The 22,736-nt window shown below is 41.9% G+C and overlaps 1 protein-coding gene across 5 annotated transcripts in view; it reads left to right on the forward strand.

Moving 5' to 3' along the window:
* The window catches only part of LOC129837658 (angiopoietin-1-like), an 86,368-nt gene extending 64,135 nt beyond the window's left edge, over positions 1-22,233 (forward strand). For 4 of the 5 annotated variants that reach the window (XM_055903994.1, XM_055903992.1, XM_055903995.1 and 1 more), the window contains 8 exons: positions 10,104-10,259; positions 10,496-10,617; positions 10,727-10,968; positions 12,875-13,020; positions 13,681-13,782; positions 17,083-17,249; positions 20,144-20,274; positions 21,091-22,233. In XM_055903994.1, the coding sequence (XP_055759969.1) occupies positions 10,104-10,259; positions 10,496-10,617; positions 10,727-10,968; positions 12,875-13,020; positions 13,681-13,782; positions 17,083-17,249; positions 20,144-20,274; positions 21,091-21,251 (1,227 nt within the window). In that variant the 3' untranslated portion in view covers positions 21,252-22,233. Of the gene's footprint in view, positions 1-180; positions 1,026-10,103; positions 10,260-10,495; positions 10,618-10,726; positions 10,969-12,874; positions 13,021-13,680; positions 13,783-17,082; positions 17,250-20,143; positions 20,275-21,090 lie in introns of those variants that run through there. The other variant, XM_055903991.1, reaches the window with a different exon arrangement.
* The last annotated feature ends 503 nt before the right edge of the window (positions 22,234-22,736 follow it).

The following is a 22,736-nucleotide window of genomic DNA, read 5'->3' on the forward strand; positions in this document are numbered from 1 at the left end:
TCAGGACTATATTAATAGAACTGAATCTCATACCTCTCTCTCTCGCTCTCTCTCAAACACACAAACCCATACTCTCTCTCTCACACATTCCATTCGATCAGTCTCTCAGTATGGGAGGCACAGAGCCTGCCCAGAGTTGGACGTTCCAGTTCCAGGCCCCCCCCCCCCCCCCCCCGTTAAAGCACCCCAAGCTCACAGACAGACAGGCAGACATAACGAACAGCACTCCATACAGCCAGCCATGAGGAGGAGGATACAACACAGATCACTCCACTGACTGACAATGTAGTCTACATCACACAACTGTGTAGTGTGGATCCCTGGCCTGGATCTGGACCAGCAGCAACAACTAACAAGACAACTGGTGATGAATTAGGATGAGTTCCACACTGAGACTTGAGAGGACTTCTCATCCATTCCTACTGATGGGAAGCAGCCATCTTTCTGGATCGACGATCTACCTCCCAACCGTCTGATTGACGACAGGACAGGAAGACACGCTGTGAAGAGAGACAGAAGACAGACAGACAGTCTAGTTGGAAGGAATAAAGAAGGACCGTTAGCCTGTGTTTCCTGCTGCCATGCCGTGGTACATCCTGCCCTGCCAGCCCAGCTGCCACATGATCTGGCTGGTTCTGGCTGCCCTTCTGCTGCTACTGACGGGCTGTATGTCTGTGTCTCTGGAAGAGCTGCCCAGGGGCCCAGGGGACATAGCTGGCAGCGGGTCCATGAGCGCCAGCACTAACACGAACGCTCGCCAGTACAACTCTATCCAGCACGGATCCTGCACCTATACCTTCCTGCTACCAGAGAACGCTGGTGGGAACAGGCCGTGCTGGACGGAGGCGGAGGGGGTCGGCAGCTCCAGCACCAGCCAGGGACAGGGCCAGTACCAGGGGAACACTCTACAGGGAGATGCCCCCCTGATAAAGCCCAAGCTCCCAGGACTGGCCCCGGCTCTGGGCAGCCAGAGGATCCAACACCTGGAGCACGTCATGGACAACTACACACAGTGGCTTCAGAAAGTAAGAGCATGTTCTCCACACATACAGTATAGTAGTAGTTGATATAAAGATTAAAGCCTGACGTTTTAGTCTAAACAGAGCTTTATCAGATATCTATACTCTGGAAGGAAATGCATGGCATGTCTCATGGCTGTGCAAGTCAAAATAATCAGCTTTTTATCAGATTGAACTATGTGCTATTGCATTTATAACACATTAGCCATTGTTGTTTTCAAAGTTATATAGAGGTGGAACATCTGGCCAAAGCTAGAAAGTATACTGCATTTCATCACATTAAAATCTATCTTTAGTGTTTTATACTGTGTTAAAGCTGCAATATCTAACTTTTTGGGCGACCCGACCAAATTCACATAGAAATGTGAGTTATAGATCTGTCATTGTCGTTGAAAGCAAGTCTAAGAAGTGGTAGATCGGCAAACTATTAGAATTTTAGCAACCAGGAAATGGGGGAACAATTTCAGCACAGTGCATCTTTAAGTGCACATTATCAGCATTGAGTGTGTTTCAACCCCATGAACTATTTGGGCCGAGCCAAATGTGTCCTGCTATAATGAATATTATTATTATAGGACAACATTTGGCTCGGTCCCACCTGGATCCATCTCTTTCCTCTGTCTCTGTTTACTCAGGAGCAATACGATATAAGATACCCCAGTACAATTCATCATTGTTTTACAGCCTATCTACATTTTACTCCCCATAGTACAGTATACAATAGATACTGTATATTTGGGGAGATCTGTTGTTTGGATTACTCCATACACCGAACAGCTCTAAATGACATGAGCACCAACCCAACAGAAACAGAAACCTTAAGGATACTAAAAAATCTCTCTTACCCCATCAGTGAGGAATGCACCATATCACCCGCATTATTAACTAAAAACACTGTCATTTCAAAAGGACTATTGTTCCAGTGTGTGTGGACCCAGGGACTATGTTGCAGCCCCAGGGATGAGAGATTGATGGCAGGGACTTGTTTGACTGGGCCGTGGTAAAATGTGACAAACTGGCTGTGGCTCTTGGTCGCTAGGTTGTGATGTTCTGAGTGTGTCCGGCTGGCCTGGCTGTCCTTAAGAAAACACTGTGTTGTCTGTTTGAACCCTCTCACACTATGTCACATTGACCCAATCCAGGGCTGGGGGTGGGGAGTCAATTTCAAGGAATGGGCTCAGCGTTAGGCAGTGCTCTGTCTGTGTCTGTCTATCTGTCTGTGTCTGTTTATGTCTGTCTGTCTGTCTGTCTGTCTGTCCGTCTGTCTGTGTGTTCCCTGACCCACCGGGACCTAGGCCAGCAGCCTTCACATTCCAAGGAATACCAGAGATGATTCTGTCAGGGAGAACAAGGCCACTTCAATAGTAACAGACTACCACTTCAGTATTACCAGTGCTGTGTTTGGTAATTGGATTTGGTAAAATGTAATACAGGCTATGCTTAAGAGTGAGCACTTGGAACCCTGCATATATGTAGTGAATATAAAATGACAAACTATTCTTCGTCTCACTGCACCCTCAAATGTTTTTGATATGTGCTTCTGAAAACGGCCAGGAGATCAGTTGACAGTTAAGAAAGCAACAAGAATATAGTTTTTATGTGGGGCCATGCTTTTCAGAGGACTACAACCTCAGTGTTTTTGTGGGATATCAGTTTCACTGTCTTCATAGTTTCAGGAGTTCCTCTCCATGGCCATTCTTTGATTAAATCAAATCAAATGTATTTATTTAGCCCTTCTTACATCAGATGATATCTCAAAGTGCTCTACAGAAACCCAGCCTAAAACCTCAAACAGCAAGCAATGCAGGTGTAGAAGCACAGTGGCTAGGAAAAACACCCTAGAAAGGCCAAAACCTAGGAAGAAACCTAGAGAGGAACATGGCTATGAGGGGTGGCCAGTCCTCTACTGGCTGTGCCGGGTGGAGATTATAACAGAACATGGCCAAGATGTTCAAATGTTCATAAATGACCAGCATGGTCAAATAATAATAATCACAGTAGTTGTCGAGGGTGCAACAGGTCAGCACCTCAGGAGTAAATGTCAGTTGGCTTTTCATAGCCGATCTCTACCGCTCCTGCTGTCTCTGGGGAGTTGAAAACAGCAGGTCTGGGACAGGTAGCACGTCCGGTGAACAGGTCAGGGTTCCATAGCCACAGGCAGAACAGTTGAAACTCGAGCAGCAGCATGGCCAGGTGGACTGAGGACAGCAAGGAGTCATCATGCCAGGTAGTCCTGAGGCATGGTCCTAGGGCTCAGGTCCCCCGAGAGAGAGAGAGAAAGAAAGAAAGAAAGAGAGGAAGAGAGAATTAGAGAGAGCATACTTAAATTCACACAGGACACTGGAGAAATACTCCAGATATAACAGACTGACCCTAGCCCCTCGACACATAAACTACTGCAGCATAAATACTGGAGGCTGAGACAGGAGGGGTCAGGAGACACTGTGGCCCCATCCGATGATACCCCCGGACAGGCAGGATATAACCCCGGCCACTTTGCCAGCCCAGCCCCCACACCACTAATGAACGTTATAGTGTGGTGCTGAGGTAATGTGTTTTTCTCTTGACTAAATGAACGCTAGAATGGGGCACTGAGGTAATGTGTTTTCCTCTTTGATTAAATTAATGCTATAGTATGGCACTGAGGTAATGTGTTTTCCTCTTTGACTAAATGAACGCTATAATGGGGCACTGAGGTAATGTGTTTTCCTCTTTGATTAAATGAATGCTATAGTGTGGTACTGAGGTAATGTGTTTTCCTCTTTGATTAAATTAATGCTATAGTGTGGTACTGAGGTAATGTGTTTTCCTCTTTGATTAAATGAATGCTATAGTGTGGTACGGAGGTAATGTGTTTTCCTCTTTGATTAAATGAATGCAATAGTGTGGCACTGAGGTAATGTGTTTTCCTCTTTGATTAAATGAACGCTATAGTGTGGTACTGAGGTAATGTGTTTTCCTCTTTGATTAAATTAATGCTATAGTGTGGTACTGAGGTAATGTGTTTTCCTCTTTGATTAAATTAATGCTATAGTGTGGCACTGAGGTAATGTGTTTTCCTCTTTGATTAAATGAACGCTATAGTGTGGCACTGAGGTAATGTGCCTCCTCTTTGATTAAATGAACGCTATAGTGTGGCACTGAGGTAATGTGACTCCTCTTTGATTAAATGAACGCTATAGTGTGGCACTGAGGTAATGTGCCTCCTCTTTGATTAAATTAATGCTATAGTGTGGTACTGAGGTAATGTGTTTTCCTCTTTGATTAAATTAATGCTATAGTGTGGCACTGAGGTAATGTGTTTTCCTCTTTGATTAAATTAATGCTATAGTGTGGCACTGAGGTAATGTGTTTTCCTCTTTGATTAAATGAACGCTATAGTGTGGTACTGAGGTAATGTGCCTCCTCTTTGATTAAATGAATGCTATAGTATGGCACTGAGGTGATATATTTTCCTCATGTGAAAGTTTCTAACAGAGGTTAAACTGAATGAACTGAACATTTGTTCGTGTTTGGCACAAATTTGTTCCACAATGGTTTGGAAGAGTGTTTATGATATATGACCATAACATAACATAAATGCTAATTAATAAGATGGCAAGTGTTGTAGATAGCCGTCGTTTATTTGTTTAATCAAAAGTCATAAACATTCACGTATGATAGCTCATGGTCACATGTTAAAGAACCTCTATGTAAACTCCAGATTTCCCATAATATGTGCCAAGATAATACAATCTTAGAGGGGTTGATTGTGTGAAAGTATTCTGTATGCTGCATACATTGCCAACCAACAAAATGACACGTAAAGACTTTCCTCAAAATTCATACTAGTTATCTTGTGTCGATTCTTACATCAGATGATATCTCAAAGTCCTGTACAGAAACCCAGCCTAAAACCTCAAACAGCAAGCAATGCAGGTGTAGAAGCACAGTGGCTAGGAAAAACTCCCTAGAAAGGCCAACACTTAACTGGAAGTTAGGCAAAAAAGGTAGTAGTATAATTAAGAATAATATCTTGGAGGATTCAATAGTTGGAATTGTGGAGTTGTTGCCAGTCCCTTTCTCTGCGTCCCTTTCTCAGGGCTGGATTACCTAATGCGCACGCAGGACAAGTGCCCTGGGGCCCCCGACCCCCTAGAGGCAATGGCAAAGTGTGTAGAATTGCAGGAAATTCTATTTAAAACTGCAACATTTTCTCTCAGCTTCATGGCAAAATGTGAAGACTAGCATGAGATGAAAACACGACATCTTTCTCTCCACCCCATGGAAAAATATGTAGAATAGAATTATAAAACTGCACATTTTACTCTCTGCCCCATGGCTAAATTTGTTGAAATGCAGGATGTTAGCTGTTTTCCTAAAATAAATTTGTTTTCCCAAAACTAAAAAAAAAATTACAAAAATTATATACAGTACCAGTCAAAAGTTGACACACCTACTCATTCCAGGTTTTTTCTTTATTTTTAACTATTTTCTACATTGTAGAATGATAGTGAAGACATAAAAACTATGAAATAAACATATGGAGTCATGTAGTAACCAAAAAGGTGTTCTTTTATATTTGAGATTTTTGAAAGTAGTTCAAAGTAGACAACTTTGCACACTCTTGGCATTCTCTCAACCAGCTTCATGAAGTAGTCACATGGAATGCATTTCAATTAACAGGTGTGCCTTGTTAAAAGTTAATTTGTGGAATTTCTTTCCTTAATGCATTTGAGCCAATCAGTTGTGTTGTGACAAGGTATGGTTGGTATACAGAAGATTGGGGCGGCAGGTAGCCTAGTGGTTAGAGCATTGGGCCATTAACCGAAAGGTTGCTAGATTGAATCCCCGAGCTGACAAGGTAAAAATCTGTCGTTCTGCCCCTGAGCAAGGCAGTTAACCCACTGTTCCTAGGCTGTCATTGTAAATAATAATTTGTTCTTAACCGATTTGCCTAGTTAAATAAAGTTTAAAAAAAGTTTGCACTATTTGGTAAAATACCTAGTCCATATTATGGCAAGAACAGCTCAAATAAGCAAAGAGAAATGACAGTCCATCATTACTTTAAGACATCAGTCAAAATGACAAGAACTTTGAATGTTTCTTCAAGTGCAGTCGCAAAAACCATCAAGCGCTATGATGAAGCTGGCTCTCATGAGGACCGCCACAGGATAGGAAGACCCAGAGTTACCTCTGCTGCAGAGGATAAGTTCATTAGAGTTAACTGCACCTCAGATTGCAGTCCAAATATATGCTTCATAGAGTTCAAGTAACAGACACATCTCAACATCAACTGTTCAGAGGACAATGCGTGAATCAGACCTTCATGGTCGATTTGCTGCAAAGAAACCACTACTAAAGGACACCAATAAGAAGAAGAGAATTGCTTGGGCCAAGAAACACGAGCAATGGACATCAGACCGGTGGAAATCTGTCCTTTGGTCTGATGAGTACAAATTTGATAGTTTTGGTTCCAACCACTGTGTTTTTGTGAGAATCAGAGTAGGTGAACAGATGATCTCAGCATTTGTGGTTCCCACTGTGAAAAATGGAGGAGGTGTGATGGTGTGGGGGTGCTTTTCTGGTGACACTGTCTGTGAATTATTTAGAATTCAAAGCATACTTAACCAGCATGGCTACCACAGCATTCTGCAGCGATACGCCATCCCATCTGGTTTGCGCTTAGTGGGACTATCATTTGTTTTTCAACAGGACAATGACCAAAAACACATCTCCAGGCTTTGTAAGGGCTATTTGACGAAGACGGAGAGTGATGGAGTGCTGCATCAGATGACCTGGCCTCCAGAATCACCCGACCTCAACCCAATTGAGATGGTTTGGGATGAGTTGGACCGCAGAGTGAAGGAAAAGCAGCCAACAAGAGCTCAGCATATGTGGGAACTCCTTCAAGACTTTTGGAAAAGCATTCCACATGAAGCTGGTTGAGAGAATGCCAAGAGTGTGCAAAGCTGTCATCAAGGCAAAGGGTGGTTACTTTGAAGTATCTCAAATATAAAATATATTTTGATTTGTTTAACACGTTTTTGGTTACTGCAAGATTCCATTTGTGTTATTTCATAGTTTTGATGTCTTCACTATTATTCTACAATGTAGAAAATAGTAAAAATAAAGTAAAACCCTTGAATGAGTAGGTGTGTCCAAACTTTTGACTGGTACTGTATATTTGGTAGGTTCCCCGGGGCCCCTAATGTGGTAATCCAGCCCTGCAACTATTCCTCTGGGTTTCTTATGTCTAATGTAGTGTGTGATTATATGAGGACTCTGGACACTGTAATAAGGAGACAGCCACTTGACACGTTTTATCCTGCTCAACATGTGTACAGTGCACTAGACCTTCTCTTCCTTTCCTCTGCATTGACATTGGCATCTTAATGCACTCTGATCTAACAGATGAATTCATTCCTGAAGGATTCCATTAGCCGACTATTCAATTGTCTTCGTGGGAAGCTGCTCAGACCACATAGCAGCAGAGATAAACAGTCTGACACTGCACTTTCAGTAAGTGTCATAGAGACCAGGTCTTTCTTCTGATTGTGCAGAGGGAATCTTTCAGCAAGTGTCATAGAGACCAGGTCTTTCCTCTGTCTGTGCAGAGGGAATCTTTCAGTAAGTGTCATAGAGACCAGGTCTTTCCTCTGTCTGTGCAGAGGGAATCTTTCAGTAAGTGTCATAGAGACCAGGTCTTTCTTCTGTCTGTGCAGAGGGAATCTTTCAGCAAGTGTCATAGAGACCAGGCCTTTCCTCTGTCTGTGCAGAGGGAATCTTTCAGTAAGTGTCATAGAGACCAGGCCTTTCCTCTGTCTGTGCAGAGGGAATCTTTCAGTAAGTGTCTTAGAAACCAGGTCTTTCTTCTGTCTGTGCAGAGGGAATCTTTCAATAAGTGTCATAGAGACCAGGCCTTTCCTCTGTCTGTGCAGAGGGAATCTTTCAGTAAGTGTCATAGAGACCAGGCCTTTCCTCTGTCTGTGCAGAGGGAATCTTTCAGTAAGTGTCATAGAGACCAGGCCTTTCCTCTGTCTGTGCAGAGGGAATCTTTCAGTAAGTGTCATAGAGACCAGGCCTTTCTTCTGTCTGTGCAGAGGGAATCTAGCCACAAAGTAGACATGCTCAAGTTGAAAATCATACTTAGGGTGATCTGTTACGTTATTAAATCAGGGATAAAGTGAGACATGAAATTCTAACTTTGCAATGTAAATATTTCATATACCATTTTTGTGACTACCTAACTGTAATTTCCAAACTGTAAATTTTTGAAAATACATAGTTTAAAAAGCTGTCCAAGGCTAAACTGATTCACATAAACTGAAAAGGCCATGGCTTGAAAGCCAGGGTAACAGGAAAACTATACACTTCACTGAATCACTGAATGACCATCACAAAAAAACCATCTCTTTTTAAAGCACATTGCTGGGAAAGACCTCTCCTCATTGTAATCATCATCAGGATAGTGAACTTCAGATGGATAATGTCATTGGCAGCTGAGCCCTGTCCACATGATGTATCTGTGGCAGAAAACATACAGATGCAGTCCCATGACTGATCTCTCCTGGTTGACTAAAAGGAAATGACTGAACTCAACAACCCTGAAAGATCCCTCCCTAAGTAGCTGACCAGGGGCCAAGGAAATCCTTCGACAGGACCATATCGATGCAGTAAATCCTTCAATACACAATTGCTGAAGGGAATGAATACATATCCAATCTTTTTTCTTCCCTGGATATAATTTGGTTATTTATGGTAGGTTCCTTGGAAGTTGTGGGAACGTATGTTTTTGGTTTCACATTGGTTGTGGGAACGAAGCCATACGTTCCCTGACCGGTAAAACAACGTTTTCAAACGTTCTGAGAACAGAAGATTTTGTCTCTGTTCTGGGAACTTTTATTTTTAGGTTGCAGAGAGGTTCTGGAAACGGATATTATAGGTTATATTGAGTTTTTTTAATAACTTCCTTAAAACATTCACCATGTTTCAGTAAGACTTTTAATAACACTACTAGCTTATTTGGGGTTTACTTTTTTGAACTGCAAGCACAGATAGACCAGTTGGTTGTTTAGCAACAAAACCAACGCTTCCACAAATATGGGGTAAAACAGACGGGGTTGGCTTAGATTGTTGACAACATGTAAACTATATTTTGTCTTTAAATGTTTATTGAAAACATAAATACATTTTCACAACGAGCACAAATACATCGTTACAGTTGTTGGTTAGCTAGCTATCGAATTTTAGCCATATAAGCATTGACATGAAATCAGTCAAAACACGACATGGTTTCAAGAACAAGATAAAACTAGCTGAAAAAAGCCACCTACGATTGCCCACATGGCAGATTCTTTGTCATTGTTGCTTGCTATCTTATGTTTCAGAATCATAACAAAGCACATTTTCATGACGTTGTCAGACAACTCATCTATCGGACACTAATCCTATAAATGTGTTTGCATTAATCATCCAAACACATTTCTTTTTTATTGTGACATGGCATCATCTTCTGTCGTCTATCCATGGAATTAGTCCAGTGCGCCACCAGTATTGAGCTAGCGTGCCATGTTTTTTTACGCATTCACAGTTGTTATTTTTGGTCTATTCAAACAGACCACATTTTAAAAGGAAACAAACACTCATTAAGATCGAACACTTAACAAGACAGAGGATAGAGTTTTGTTGATGCTGAGAATGGAACTCTTTTATGGAACGTTTTCTTAACGTTCTGAGAACGGGATGCATGTTTTTAAATAACATTTTACAACATTCTCTGAACATTACAAAAGTTTTCTTGTGTTTTTTATGGAAAGTTTTCTTACCGTTCTTGGAACAATTTGAGAACATGACTTTAAATAGAACCAGGAGGAAACCTGTAGGAAACGTTATGCTGAAGTACTGAAACTCCCACAGAAGGACGTTGTTTCTTAACGTTCTCTGAACTATGTGAGAACATGTTCAATGTTAAGCCAGTTGGAGAATGTTCCTAGGACATTACCAAAATTGAAATGAAATGTGTGTGTGCAGAACACCCGGAGTCTGGCGAGAGAGGTAAAGCCCTAAACATCCCTTCATACCTCCTCTGTGTTTGTGTGTCAGATTGAGAGATATGTGAAGGACAGTCTGAATGTGGAGATGGCTCAGCTGCAGCAGAGTGCTGTCCACAACCACACAGCTGCCATCTTGGATCTAGGCACCAACCTCCTGACCCAGACTGCCCAGCACACACGGAAACTGACAGACGTAGAGATCCAGGTGCAGTATGAATCATATACAATATCCCTCTCCAAAGAACATTCAAGTGTATGTTATGATATCAGTAACACTTACTATTAATCATGTAGCCTACTCAGCAATTATCCTCATTTGATTGGATGAATAGGCCTATGACGTACATTAAAATACATGGTGCCACTTTTAGCCTATATAGATACACTCTATACACTTGACTGGGTGAATATGAATGATAGTAACAGCTTCCTGATGGACAGGTGTTGAATCAGACCTCCAGACTGGAGATTCAGCTCCTGGAGAACTCTCTGTCCACCAACAAACTGGAGACCCAGCTCCTCCACCAATCTACAGAGATCAGCAAGCTGCATGACAAGAACAGGTCAAATCAACATGAATGATTTTCTTCCCATGAACAGTTCTGTCTTGATTTATTGGCTGACTGACTGATCGACTGATCAACTGATTTTCAAATCACTTGTATTGATCAGGCTCTTAGACCAGAAGATGCAGGAGCTGGAGTCTGTGCACCATGAGGAGCTGGTCACCTTCCAGGAGGAGAGGTCCAGCCTGCAGCAGCTGGTAGCCAGGCAGAGCAGTGTGATCACAGAGCTGCAGACCCATCTGGACCAGGCCACTGGCAACAACAGTATCCTGCTTAGCCAACAACAGCAGCTCACTGACACCGTCAACAGTCTGCTGAAACTCTGCTCTAAGGACAGAGGGTCTGGAGGTACTGGATGGATACTGGGGCCAATGTTTCCTGTTACAGAAAGTATAAATAAAATACTCTGGGGTATTAATATCATAGCATAGATAGTAATTATTTGCAGGAAGAATGAGTTGGCTTTAAAAACTCTAGGTAGGGTTAAATACAACAGAGGTACTGGAGGATATATTGTGTGTTCACAGGTTCAGACAAGATATTCTCTGTGCACAGATAAAGCCTGTAACTGGACTAAGAAGGCTGGACTAACCCAGTGAGCACCGGCTGACGTCCATAGACGTTGAAAATAGGTTGAAACTTGGTCCGAACCGGGCTTAATTTCAATGTCCACATGTTCTAAGATCATAAGAAGATGCATTCGAGAACAGAATAACCTGTTCTAATAGGAACCGACCCAGTCTGGGCTGTTGATTACATAAGAACATGTTCTGATAGGACCTGACCCAGTCTGGGCTGTTGATTACATAAGAACCTGTTCTAATAGGACCTGACCCAGTCTGGGCTGTTGATTACATAAGACCCTGTTCTAACAGGAACCGGCCCAGTCTGGGCTGTTGATTACATAAGAACCTGTTCTAATAGGACCTGACCCAGTCTGGGCTGTTGATTACATAAGAACCTGTTCTAATAGGACCTGACCCAGTCTGGGCTGTTGATTACATAAGAACCTGTTCTAATAGGAACCGACCCAGTCTGGGCTGTTGATTACATAAGAACCTGTTCTAATAGGACCTGACCCAGTCTGGGCTGTTGATTACATAAGAACCTGTTCTAATAGGAACCGACCCAGTCTGGGCTGTTAATTACATAAGAACCTGTTCTAATAGGACCTGACCCAGTCTGGGCTGTTGATTACATAATAACCTGTTCTAATAGGACCTGACCCAGTCTGGGCTGTTGATTACATAAGAACCTGTTCTAATAGGACCTGACCCAGTCTGGGCTGTTGATTACATAAGAACCTGTTCTGATAGGAACCGACCCAGTCTGGGCTGTTGATTACATAAGAACCTGTTCTGATAGGAACCGACCCAGTCTGGGCTGTTGATTACATAAGAACCTGTTCTGATAGGAACTGACCCAGTCTGGGCTGTTGATTACATAAGAACCTGTTCTGATAGGAACTGACCCAGTCTGGGCTGTTGATTACATAAGAACCTGTTCTGATAGGAACTGACCCAGTCTGGGCTGTTGATTACATAAGAACCTGTTCTGATTGGAACTGACCCAGTCTGGGCTGTTGATTACATAAGAACCTGTTCTAGTAGGAACCGACCCAGTCTGGGCTGTTGATTACATAAGAACCTGTTCTAATAGGACCTGACTCAGTCTGGGCTGTTGATTACATAAGAACCTGTTCTGATAGGACCTGACCCAGTCTGGGCTGTTGATTACATAAGAACCTGTTCTAATAGGACCTGACCCAGTCTGAGCTGTTGATTACATAAGAACCTGTTCTGATTGGAACGGACCCAGTCCGGGCTGTTGATTACATAAGAACCTGTTCTAATAGGACCTGACCCAGTCTGGGCTGTTGATTACATAAGAACCTGTTCTGATAGGAGCTGACCCAGTCTGGGCTGTTGATTACATAAGAACCTGTTCTGATTGGAACGGACCCAGTCCGGGCTGTTGATTACATAAGAACCTGTTCTAATAGGACCTGACCCAGTCTGGGCTGTTGATTACATAAGAACCTGTTCTGATTGGAACGGACCCAGTCCGGGCTGTTGATTACATAAGAACCTGTTCTAATAGGACCTGACCCAGTCTGGGCTGTTGATTACATAAGAACCTGTTCTGATAGGAGCTGACCCAGTCTGGGCTGTAGATTACAAAGGATTTTGGATGCATTCAAATTGGAGCCTAGCTGATAATGTGTTTGCTCTTGTTTCATTATCTATTTAAACAGTGGTCCCAAACATCAACCTTGCCTTTAAGCAGAGAGATTCATCTCACGAGGAGAGAAAGTATCGGGACTGCTCTGAAATCTTTCACGCTGGCTTCAACAACAGTGGAGTATATACTATTCACATCAACACACAGGAGACCAAAAAGGTTCGGAAAACTTGATATATTATCTTCAATAAATATTAGAGGGGGAAAAGAGATGTACATTCTATTAGCAGAATGTGTAATATAGAGGCATATATTAGATGCTATATGCAGGCCTGGCTTTACCTCTGCATGGAAACAGCAAAAACAGACATGAAAAAAGAAACGGCTGCACTTTGTTTGACTGTAACCTACTTTAGTTTACTTGCAAGTGAAGTGTCAGCATTTAATATACGGTACTCTAAAGCCGCTTGCCAAAAGATTCAACAACAATATCCCAGGAATATGTCAGGTATTGGCTGGCTGGGTGATATGCTGGAAATACTCTTGGCTGGCCTCTTCAGCACAGCTACACAGCAGATGTCCTCCTCCTCAGTAGTGTCCTGCCAAGCCGCAGATGGCTGACTGGCAACAGTGTTGCTGTCCATTATCAGCTGTGCTGCTGTCAGTGTCCATGGTTACACTGAGCTACGTCCCTGGGCTTAGGACACATTCCGTCATTGTGGCCTGACCATGGTACACAAAACTAAGGACCAGGGAGCCTCATCTACAGGAGTCACTCCTTTTACATGAAACAGTCTTTATTGTCATGATATGCACTGCATGTGTGAGAGTAGTGTGTAAACTACTCATGTCACGGTCTTTCTGTCTCTCTCTCTGTAGGTTTACTGTAACATGGAGGCAGCAGGGGGAGGATGGTCCGTCATTCAGAGGAGAAAAGATGGAACCATGGACTTCCAGAGGACGTGGAAGGAGTACAAGATGGTGAGGAGGACAGGGTGGGATAGCCTCACAGCATTCTTCTGATGTTGTTGAATACATAGCACCAGGGATTAACATGGGTAATCGGGATCCCGGGACTTTAGCGGGAACACTCTTCACGTTTACCCCCAAAATACATGACAAGACCTGGGAAATTACATTAAAATTCCACAATGTCTGCACTAATGAAATCCCTCAGCAAAAGATCAACAAAAACATTTCTTGGACATTATCCAAACAGGTTGTCACATTGAAGCCTTTAGTCTAGCATATTTGACACAAAGTCGCTATAAATTCAAAGTGCACGCATAATTGACACTGCCGGTCGTGCACACGACCCGAATACAGTTAATAAACCCCACATGAAACCCTACAGTATAGCCTTTTAAAGAGCGTGTGTCTCTTTAAGCTGTCATTGTAAATCTTCAGACAGTCACAAATTTGATAGGCCTATGTACAATTCACTACATAGGCATCTCTGTTACAGGCATGAAGTCTGTTAACAAGGCACAAGGGAAAATTCTATATTCTCATCCTAGAACCTAGGCTATTTCCCTATCTAATCCCAATCCTAATGAAACCCAAAATCCTGACTCCTGTCTCACTCCTGTAGCTCATTTTATTCTGTAATCCATAGGATGCATTATCAAAGCATGTCTCTCACCTATGCATGTCAAAATACCTCTTTACCCCCTTCTCTGTGCTGTCTCATAGAGAATGTGTGATCAACAAATGGATATTTTTGAAACAGTCCTCGTTAAGATACCTTGATATTTAAACTATTCCACTTCCTCTCCCCGTTATTCATGAGCTGATCTGCTTTCTGTATAATCATCAACTTGATTTAGCCAAATATGGGAGATATTCTGTCATTCATTGAAGGAGGTTATCTATCAAGTTTAGCAACTTTGGTCACTTGACTTTTGTTTGACTGCTGTTACAAAGAAACACCGCTTTACTCAGAGTGTGCTCTGTGGGGCTACTTCTGAAATGCGCTGGCGATCAAAGATAGAACAACTATCATGACTAAATGTACATTTAATTTGCTCTGAAATCTTTACATAGTGGCGCAGCACCCCTCTTATTTGGGGAGAATCATAGTGACCATCTTGGTTTTAAAAGGGCACTTCTGATTTTTGCAGTATTTTCCAGGACTCTCAGGATAAATAGGAATTATTCCCGGAATTGAAACATGGTCGATTTTTGGGAAAATATGAATCTGCACAACATTCCACCATATGAATGTATATGTCAAACTCCAACAGAAAAAGGAGCATGTACAAACGCATAGCACAAAACAGACTTAGTGCGTCCCAAGTGGCACCCTATTCCCTATATAGTGCACTACTTTTGACCAGAGCCCTATGGGACGATAGGGTGCCCTATGTGGAAATAGGGTGCCCTATGGGCCCTGGTCAAAAGTATTGTACTTTAAAATGAATATGGGCCATTTAGGACAAATCAACTGTGTTGCCACTGCCAGCCCCATTAGGCCTTGACAGAGCCCTGTGGCTATAAAGGCCTCGGCCTCGGGGCTGAGCGAGAGAGGACTGTCCTCCAGTCAGGGGCTAAGGAAGTGTGGAGTATAGCCTGGCAAAGACGCTGGCATTCAACGGGTATGTGTTCGCTCGGTGACCCCTCTGTTGGGAGTGTTTCATAATGACACTAATGGCCTCTAATTGAACACTTCTGAGAGAAAATGACAGGAGAGAGGAAACTGTTTAAGTTGAGTCTAAACATAGTGTGCTTAGATCACCATTCAAATGTTGATATATTGTAAAATGTCTCTGGTAAAGAAAGATGAATTCCAAGGTCTGGTCTAGTACTGGTGCTGCAGAATCCAACCTATCTCTCTATATCTATATATCTCTTTATATATATCTATATATCTCTATCTTTCTATCTATATCTCTATCTCTCGCTATCTTTTATCAATCAATCAAATGTATTTATAAAGCCCTTTTTACATCAGCCTATGTGACAAAGTGCTATACGGAAACTCAGCCTAAAACCCCAAACAGCAAGCAATGCAGATGTAGAAGCACGGTGGCTGGGAAAAACTCCCTAGAAACGCAGCAATCTACGAAGAAACCTAGAGAGGAACCAGGTTCTGAAGGGTGGCCAGTTCTCTTCTGGCTGTGCCGGGTGGAGATTATAACAGTACATGGCCAAGATGTTCAAACGTTCATAGATGACCAGCCGTGTCAAATAATAATAATCACAGTGGTTGTAGAGGGTGCAACAGGTCAGCACCTCAGGAGTAAATGTCAGTTGGCTTTTCATAGCTGATCATTCAGAGTTAGAGACAGCAGGTGCAGTAGAGAGAGAGTCGAAAACAGCAGGTCCAGGACAAGGTAGCACGTCCGGTGAACAGGTCAGGGTTCAATAGCCGCAGGCAGAACAGTTGAAACTGGAGCAGCAGCAGGTGGACTGGGGACAGCAAGTCATCAGGCCAGGTAATCCTGAGGCATGGTCCTAGGGCTCAGGTCCTCTGAGAGAGAGAGAAAAGAGAGTTAGAGGGGGCATACTTACACAGGACACCGTATAAGACAGGATAAATACTCCAGATATAACAGACTGATCCTAGCCCCCCGACACAAACTATTGCAGCATAAATACTGGAGGCTATATCTATCTCTCTATCTATATATTTCTATCTCTATCTCTATATATATATATTTCTATCTCTATCTCTATATATATATATATATCTCTATCTATATATCTCTATACCTCTCTATCTATATACCTCTCTATCTATGTCTCGCTAGCTATATCTCTCTATCTATATATCTCTATATATCTCTCTCTATAGGGGTGGCAGGTAGCCTAGTGATTAGAGCGTGGCCAGTAACCGAAAGGTTGGTGGATCAAATCCCCGAGCTGACAAGGTAAAAATCTGTCGTTCTGCCCCTGAACAAGGCAACTAACCCACTGTTCCTAAGCCATCATTGTATAAGTCAGTCTTAACTAACTTGCCTAGATAAATAAATGTATCTTTATCGCATCTGTCTGTCTCCCTCAATTCCACACTTTTTATTTTAAAAAAAGAGAATAAAGATTCACTGAGTAGAACAGCCCTCTAACAGTCTTAAGGTTCTACCTTTTTGTGATCTTGTGTAGAAGAACCCGATATGACATTCATTATTTTTCTATAGCTCCATGTGTTGCTGGGACAAGGCAGGTGTCTTGTCAAGGTGTCCTGTCCAAGGGGTATACTTGTACATCAAGCTGCCTTACACTACAGTAACAGGAGACAAGGCTTACGTACACAAGTGTTGCTGTGCTGTTGTGTTGTTGCAGGGCTTTGGGAGTCTGTTTGGAGAACACTGGCTGGGGAATGAGTTTGTGTTCCTGCTGACCAGTCAGAGGCCCTACAACCTGAGGGTGGAAGTGACCGACTGGGACGGACAGCAGGCCTTCTCCCACTACGACCGCTTCTATATCGGCAGCGAGAAGCAGAATTACAGGTAGGATACCAGCAAGAGTCTCACAGTAGGAGTGCTGATATCAGCTACAGATATAGGATCTTAATTTGATCACTCTTTTGTTGCTGAGAATTTTCCTGCACAGAAGGAAATGCTGAGTTGAGTTTAAAAAAATCTTCTAAAGTTTGTAATTTCCACTTTGAAAACTCAGACTTGATTTGCCCTAAAGAAAAATGTTTCAACCCTGACATAAATTTCCATTAATTATAATCCACATAATTCACATTTCCTGTTGCTGCAGGATTATTTTCCTGCTCTAGCAAACTGGCTCAAATTAAGATCTGACATCTGTATGTACCCTAAGTGGAGGAAATTAAGTTTTGTCGTATCTCAGCGCATTGTATCGTACATACAGTACAGTTTTTAGGATCATAGGACATTCCCCAGTACATACGCCCACATTCCTACTTAAATAGTCACTCAACTACTCAACTGTGGTTGCCTTTACTTGCTTGAGTAACTGCAGTATATTTTTAATGAAGTGGGAATGAGATATTGGACTTTGTTCTATCACTGACAATGATGTGCTTGGTGTTGTATTTCCATCACAGTAACGATGGTGATGCACTGGTGACTCTGATCATGATTTGTAATCAATTAATGTATACATTTTTCAGTTTGCTTGACTTCTTTGTCCATAACCTTCTGATTGAGGCTTCTAGGACTTCAGCAGATCATAATTCTTACTTTTTTATTTATTGTCTCTTCAAAAACATACTGGAAAGTGTTTTGCGTTCTGGAATGGAATCAATTTTGGTCTCTAGATTCTTATTTCATTGCCATTCTGTAATACTTGTCATGGAGATGGTCCAAAACAAACTATTGTCACACAGCTTCTTAGGGAAAGAGAGGCTCTGCCTCATTTCACAATGCCATTACTAACTAAATAAAATGTAAGATCGTAAAAGAGAATTATTATATTTCCTAGAATGATAACCAGCAAACTTATTCTCAATCTGATTTAGTTCATCCACACACGGACGTGTGATTACACAAAGGAACACACTTGGACCATTTCTTTTTTACCTGGCTCACACTTGTACTAACCAGTTAGAAACAAGGAAGGATGGAAGGATGTACACAGAGCTATTAGAGGAACTCTTGAGTAGTATTGAGAGGGAGAGTTAACAGAGTCCATCAGTGGAAATGGAAAAGTCATTTACAGTACATAGCAGTCAGTATATACTGTGTAATCCGTTATTGGGAATGTATGTAAATAATGACCATTATTTTAAACATGGATTATAGAGGAAGATCACAGCCTTTAAAAGGAAACATATTCTATGGAGTGTGGCGTTAAATGGGCCTACAGCTCAAATCCAATAAAATGTTACTGGTTGTGTACACAAGGCTTGTGTTTCTAGCTCCAACAGTGCAGTAATACCTAGCTAAATGCTGGTGTTTCTAGCTCCAACAGTGCCGTAATACTTAACTAAATGCTGGTGTTCCTAGCTCCAACAGTGCAGTAATACCTAACTAAATGCTGGTGTTCCTAGCTCCAACAGTGCAGTAATACCTAGCTAAATGCTGGTGTTCCTAGCTCCAACAGTGCAGTAGTATCCAACAATACATAACAATACACACACATCTGATAGCAAGATGGCGCCGATAGACATGGTCGCCCTGTTCATGGCTCCTAAGCAACCTTGCAGCTCTTCAGACACACTGGGTTTCAGAGAGCCAAGCTGCCTTCCATAACTACAGTACTTAATGTGACACAGAGTCACTGTACAGGAGCCAAATACCTGGTCACCATAGCAGCCAAGCCACATTAATGATCAGCCTGACACTTTGATGGGTCAGATATATGACCACACAGAGGGACCACAGATAGAGACGTTATAATTGATGGACACCAGTGTTCAGGTCAAGTTCAATTGGGAAATGTATTAATTTATTTCATTATCTGTGTCATTTATATTCATGTAATAGATGAATTAATTGAACAATGTTTGTTATATACGTTAAGATCATAGAAATGTGGTCTTGTGCTGTGAGGCCTGATGTGTTGAACTAATCAACCCTCTCAAAGTGACTGTTGTACTGTATCTATGATGGTCTAACATAGACACAGTATTCAACATAGACACAGTATTCAACATAGACACAGTATTCAACATAGACACAGTATTCAATATAGACACAGTATTCAACATAGACACAGTATTCAACATAGACATAGTATACAAGACCACTGACTAAGAATAGGGCCTCTCTCTTGCGTGAATTATCCATCACCTGGTTCTGGAAAGACATCAAAGATGTCTGACTCATAAACCACAGTTGGAGCTGCCGCTGCTTGACATGCAGTACAGTAGATAGGGCCAAACAATGCAGGAGGAGGGAGTGCAAAGGGTGCGCAGGGAAGTACACATACGGCTTGAGACAAACGAGGAAACCAACAATGTCCTCATAAACCAGGATTTTCTTTATAAAAGCAACTGGTGTGATTGGATTTTAATATAGTGTACGAGAATTTCAAAGACACTTATTTGGAAGGGTACATATTCCTTGTAGTAGATTAGAAGAATAGTGTGGTGGTGAATTTATGTCCTCAAACGTTCACACAGTGAGAACAAGGGGAGGTACATTTTTGCCTTAAGTAACAATCTGTCTCATGTAACCATACGAAACGAAACATATAATATTAAATGGAGTGTCTCGGATTTATGTACAGAATAATATGAAATGCTCTGAGACCAGGTTGCAAGGGGAGGTCCATATTATTTAGATGAGAAGAACAGCGTGGTGATGAATTTCTGTCCTCCAGCGTGCACACAGTGAGAACAAGAACAAAGCATTCTCCAGCTGCTGAAGGGCACTGGCATTGTGTTTCTGCTTTATTTCCCTCTGTGTTTCCCTGGCGACTGTGTCAGGCTGTTCCTGAAGAGTCACCGTGGAACGGCAGGCAGACAGAGCAGCCTGGTCATCAACGGAGCAGACTTCAGTACCAAGGATATGGACAACGACAACTGCATCTGCAAATGTGCTCTCATGCTCACCGGGGGTATGTCTAAAGTTAAAGTCCACATTAACCCCTAAACACATGCACTCGGTATGTACTCCTGTAGAACTGAAACATTTTGATAAGTAGAAGCTATAAGACAACAACAACCACCCATCCAGACTATGCTAGGTGAAGAATTTGTCATTTTGGTAAAACATTTTCAACTCATTGACCTCCCTGTCACCCTCACCCACTTTATCTCCGGTCTAGAAGAACTACAGAGCAGGCCAGAGCCAGTTAGTATGTATTCAGCACTGTTACTGACAGCAGAGAAATGGTATCTCAGCTGGTGAAGCCAGGTGGCACCCTCATTTTACAAAATGATTGACACATGCCATGGCTGGTTTAGAAGTCCAGGGAACTGGCCAGCAGAATAAATCAAAATGACAGTGAAATTCCTATTAAGAATGAGAAGCTACAATCTCATCAGGATTTAGATCCAGAATGTACATCAGAAAATACATGACAAACATACGTGTCTTTATCCTCTTATCAATGTCTAGACCAGCATTTCCCAAACCTGGTCCCCCCCCCCCCCCCCAAGTAGCTGGTCCAAACGTGTTGGACTCACAGAGATTGTTGTAGACTATTTATGTTTTGTTAGTTGCCCTCATACTCCGCTCTCACCTGTAATGAAAGGTCAGAGGTCAGAATGGGGCAAAGCTATTTGGCGTTGCAACAAAGCTATCCAGAGATAATCAGAGGTTACAGGGAGGTCACACAGTTATGACTTTGATAGTTCTCTGATAGTGTAACATCATCAAGCCTAAAATCTATTGTCTTTGTTTCTCTCTGCGTTTCTCTCTATGCCTTCAGGTTGGTGGTTCGATGCCTGTGGACCATCGAACCTGAACGGGATGTACTACAGTCATGGTCAGAACATGGGTAAACTGAATGGGATTAGGTGGCACTACTTCAAAGGGTCTAGTTACTCTCTCCGTGCTACCACCATGATGATACGACCAGCAGACTTCTGAGATGACCTTTTGGTGACTGTCGTTGTGTACGTTGTCCATAGATATATTTGCATCATTAGCCATGTTTCCATCCAACTGTTTTTATGCGATAAAGTACTGTCCTGATGCATAAAAGAAAGTCACAACAGGTGTGACGGAAACACAAAGAACAAGGTGGGATAATTGTTTGTACTTTGACTTAAAAATTAGCAACATCATTTTGCTTTCTATGAGGAACTTGGATTCTGACTTTCTGGTGCTTACATGTCCTCTTGAAAGACATTGATAGTTTGAGACAGTATGCTTGAGCACCAGCTCTGCAATGAATCAAACTGTAGAAGTAGGTTACATGAAGAGGATATGAACGTAAGACTTGGTGCTTTTGAAAGACTTTAATTTGGCTCGCTCTCATTTGTCTCCCTTTCATTTGTGTCTCTTTTCATTTGTCTCTTTTCATTTGTCTCTTTTCATTTGTCTCTTTTCATTTTGTCTCTTTCATTTTGTCTCTTTTCATTTGTCTCTTTTCATTTGTCTCTTTCATGTATCTGTTGTGTATTGTTCTTCTATGGGTAAGGTATTCCTGTTAACACGTTGTGAATCAGTGTACTGCTCTCTTAGTCTGCACAGTGGGCAGAGAAGCCTGATGGCCTAGACTGGATACACTTCAGAACACTGTTATGGATATTATTTGCCTATATAGTGGATTGCTGGTGTGTGTGTGTGTGTGTGTGTGTGTGTGTGGAGTGTACTGTGTTTTAAATCATTATGTTTAAGGCAAGGTGTCTAAGTGTCTCTCACCACACTGTAATATTTAATGGAATAGAGATAAATAATTGATGTCTTCACTTTCATGTAAGTTTTCAGTATTAATTAAAAGCATTGTTGCTCTTATACCCTTCCTAGATTTGTACTAATTTGCAACATCTATTGAGGCCTTTGTTGAACTTTGTAACAATGACAAAAGTTTTGAATTAAAAATGAATTAAAAATATTCCCCCTAAAAGCAGTGCCAAGCATTTTTCTGCTCTATAAAGTAGTCCAACAAGCTAGACACTGCAGTGACTTCATGAACTTAGGTGATGGGAACTACTGGCTCTGGGGTGGACTTTCCTATTGTTATGACGTTAAGGTCATTGACAGACAGACAGACAGACATCACCATTCCATTCTATTCTGCAGGCTGCGTGTCAGGCAGGAAGGCTGTGGGTGGGAACCATTCTGAATGTCCGTATCGGTTTCTCTTGCCAGATGGGAGATTTTTGTCTCCACACAGAGGTGTGTTTTAGAGATATGAAATATTTATTTATAGATTTTTTTTAGATTTCACCTTTATTTAACCAGGTAGGCTAGTTGAGAACAAGTTCTCATTTACAACTGTGACCTGGCCAAGATAATGCAAAGCAGTGCGACACAAACAACAACACAGAGTTACTCATGGAATAAACAAGCGTACAGTCAATAACACAATAGAAAAAAAAGAAAGTCTATATACAGTGTGTGCAAATG

Source organism: Salvelinus fontinalis, chromosome 38, assembly GCF_029448725.1.
Source record: "Salvelinus fontinalis isolate EN_2023a chromosome 38, ASM2944872v1, whole genome shotgun sequence".
Lineage (NCBI taxonomy): Eukaryota > Metazoa > Chordata > Actinopteri > Salmoniformes > Salmonidae > Salvelinus > Salvelinus fontinalis.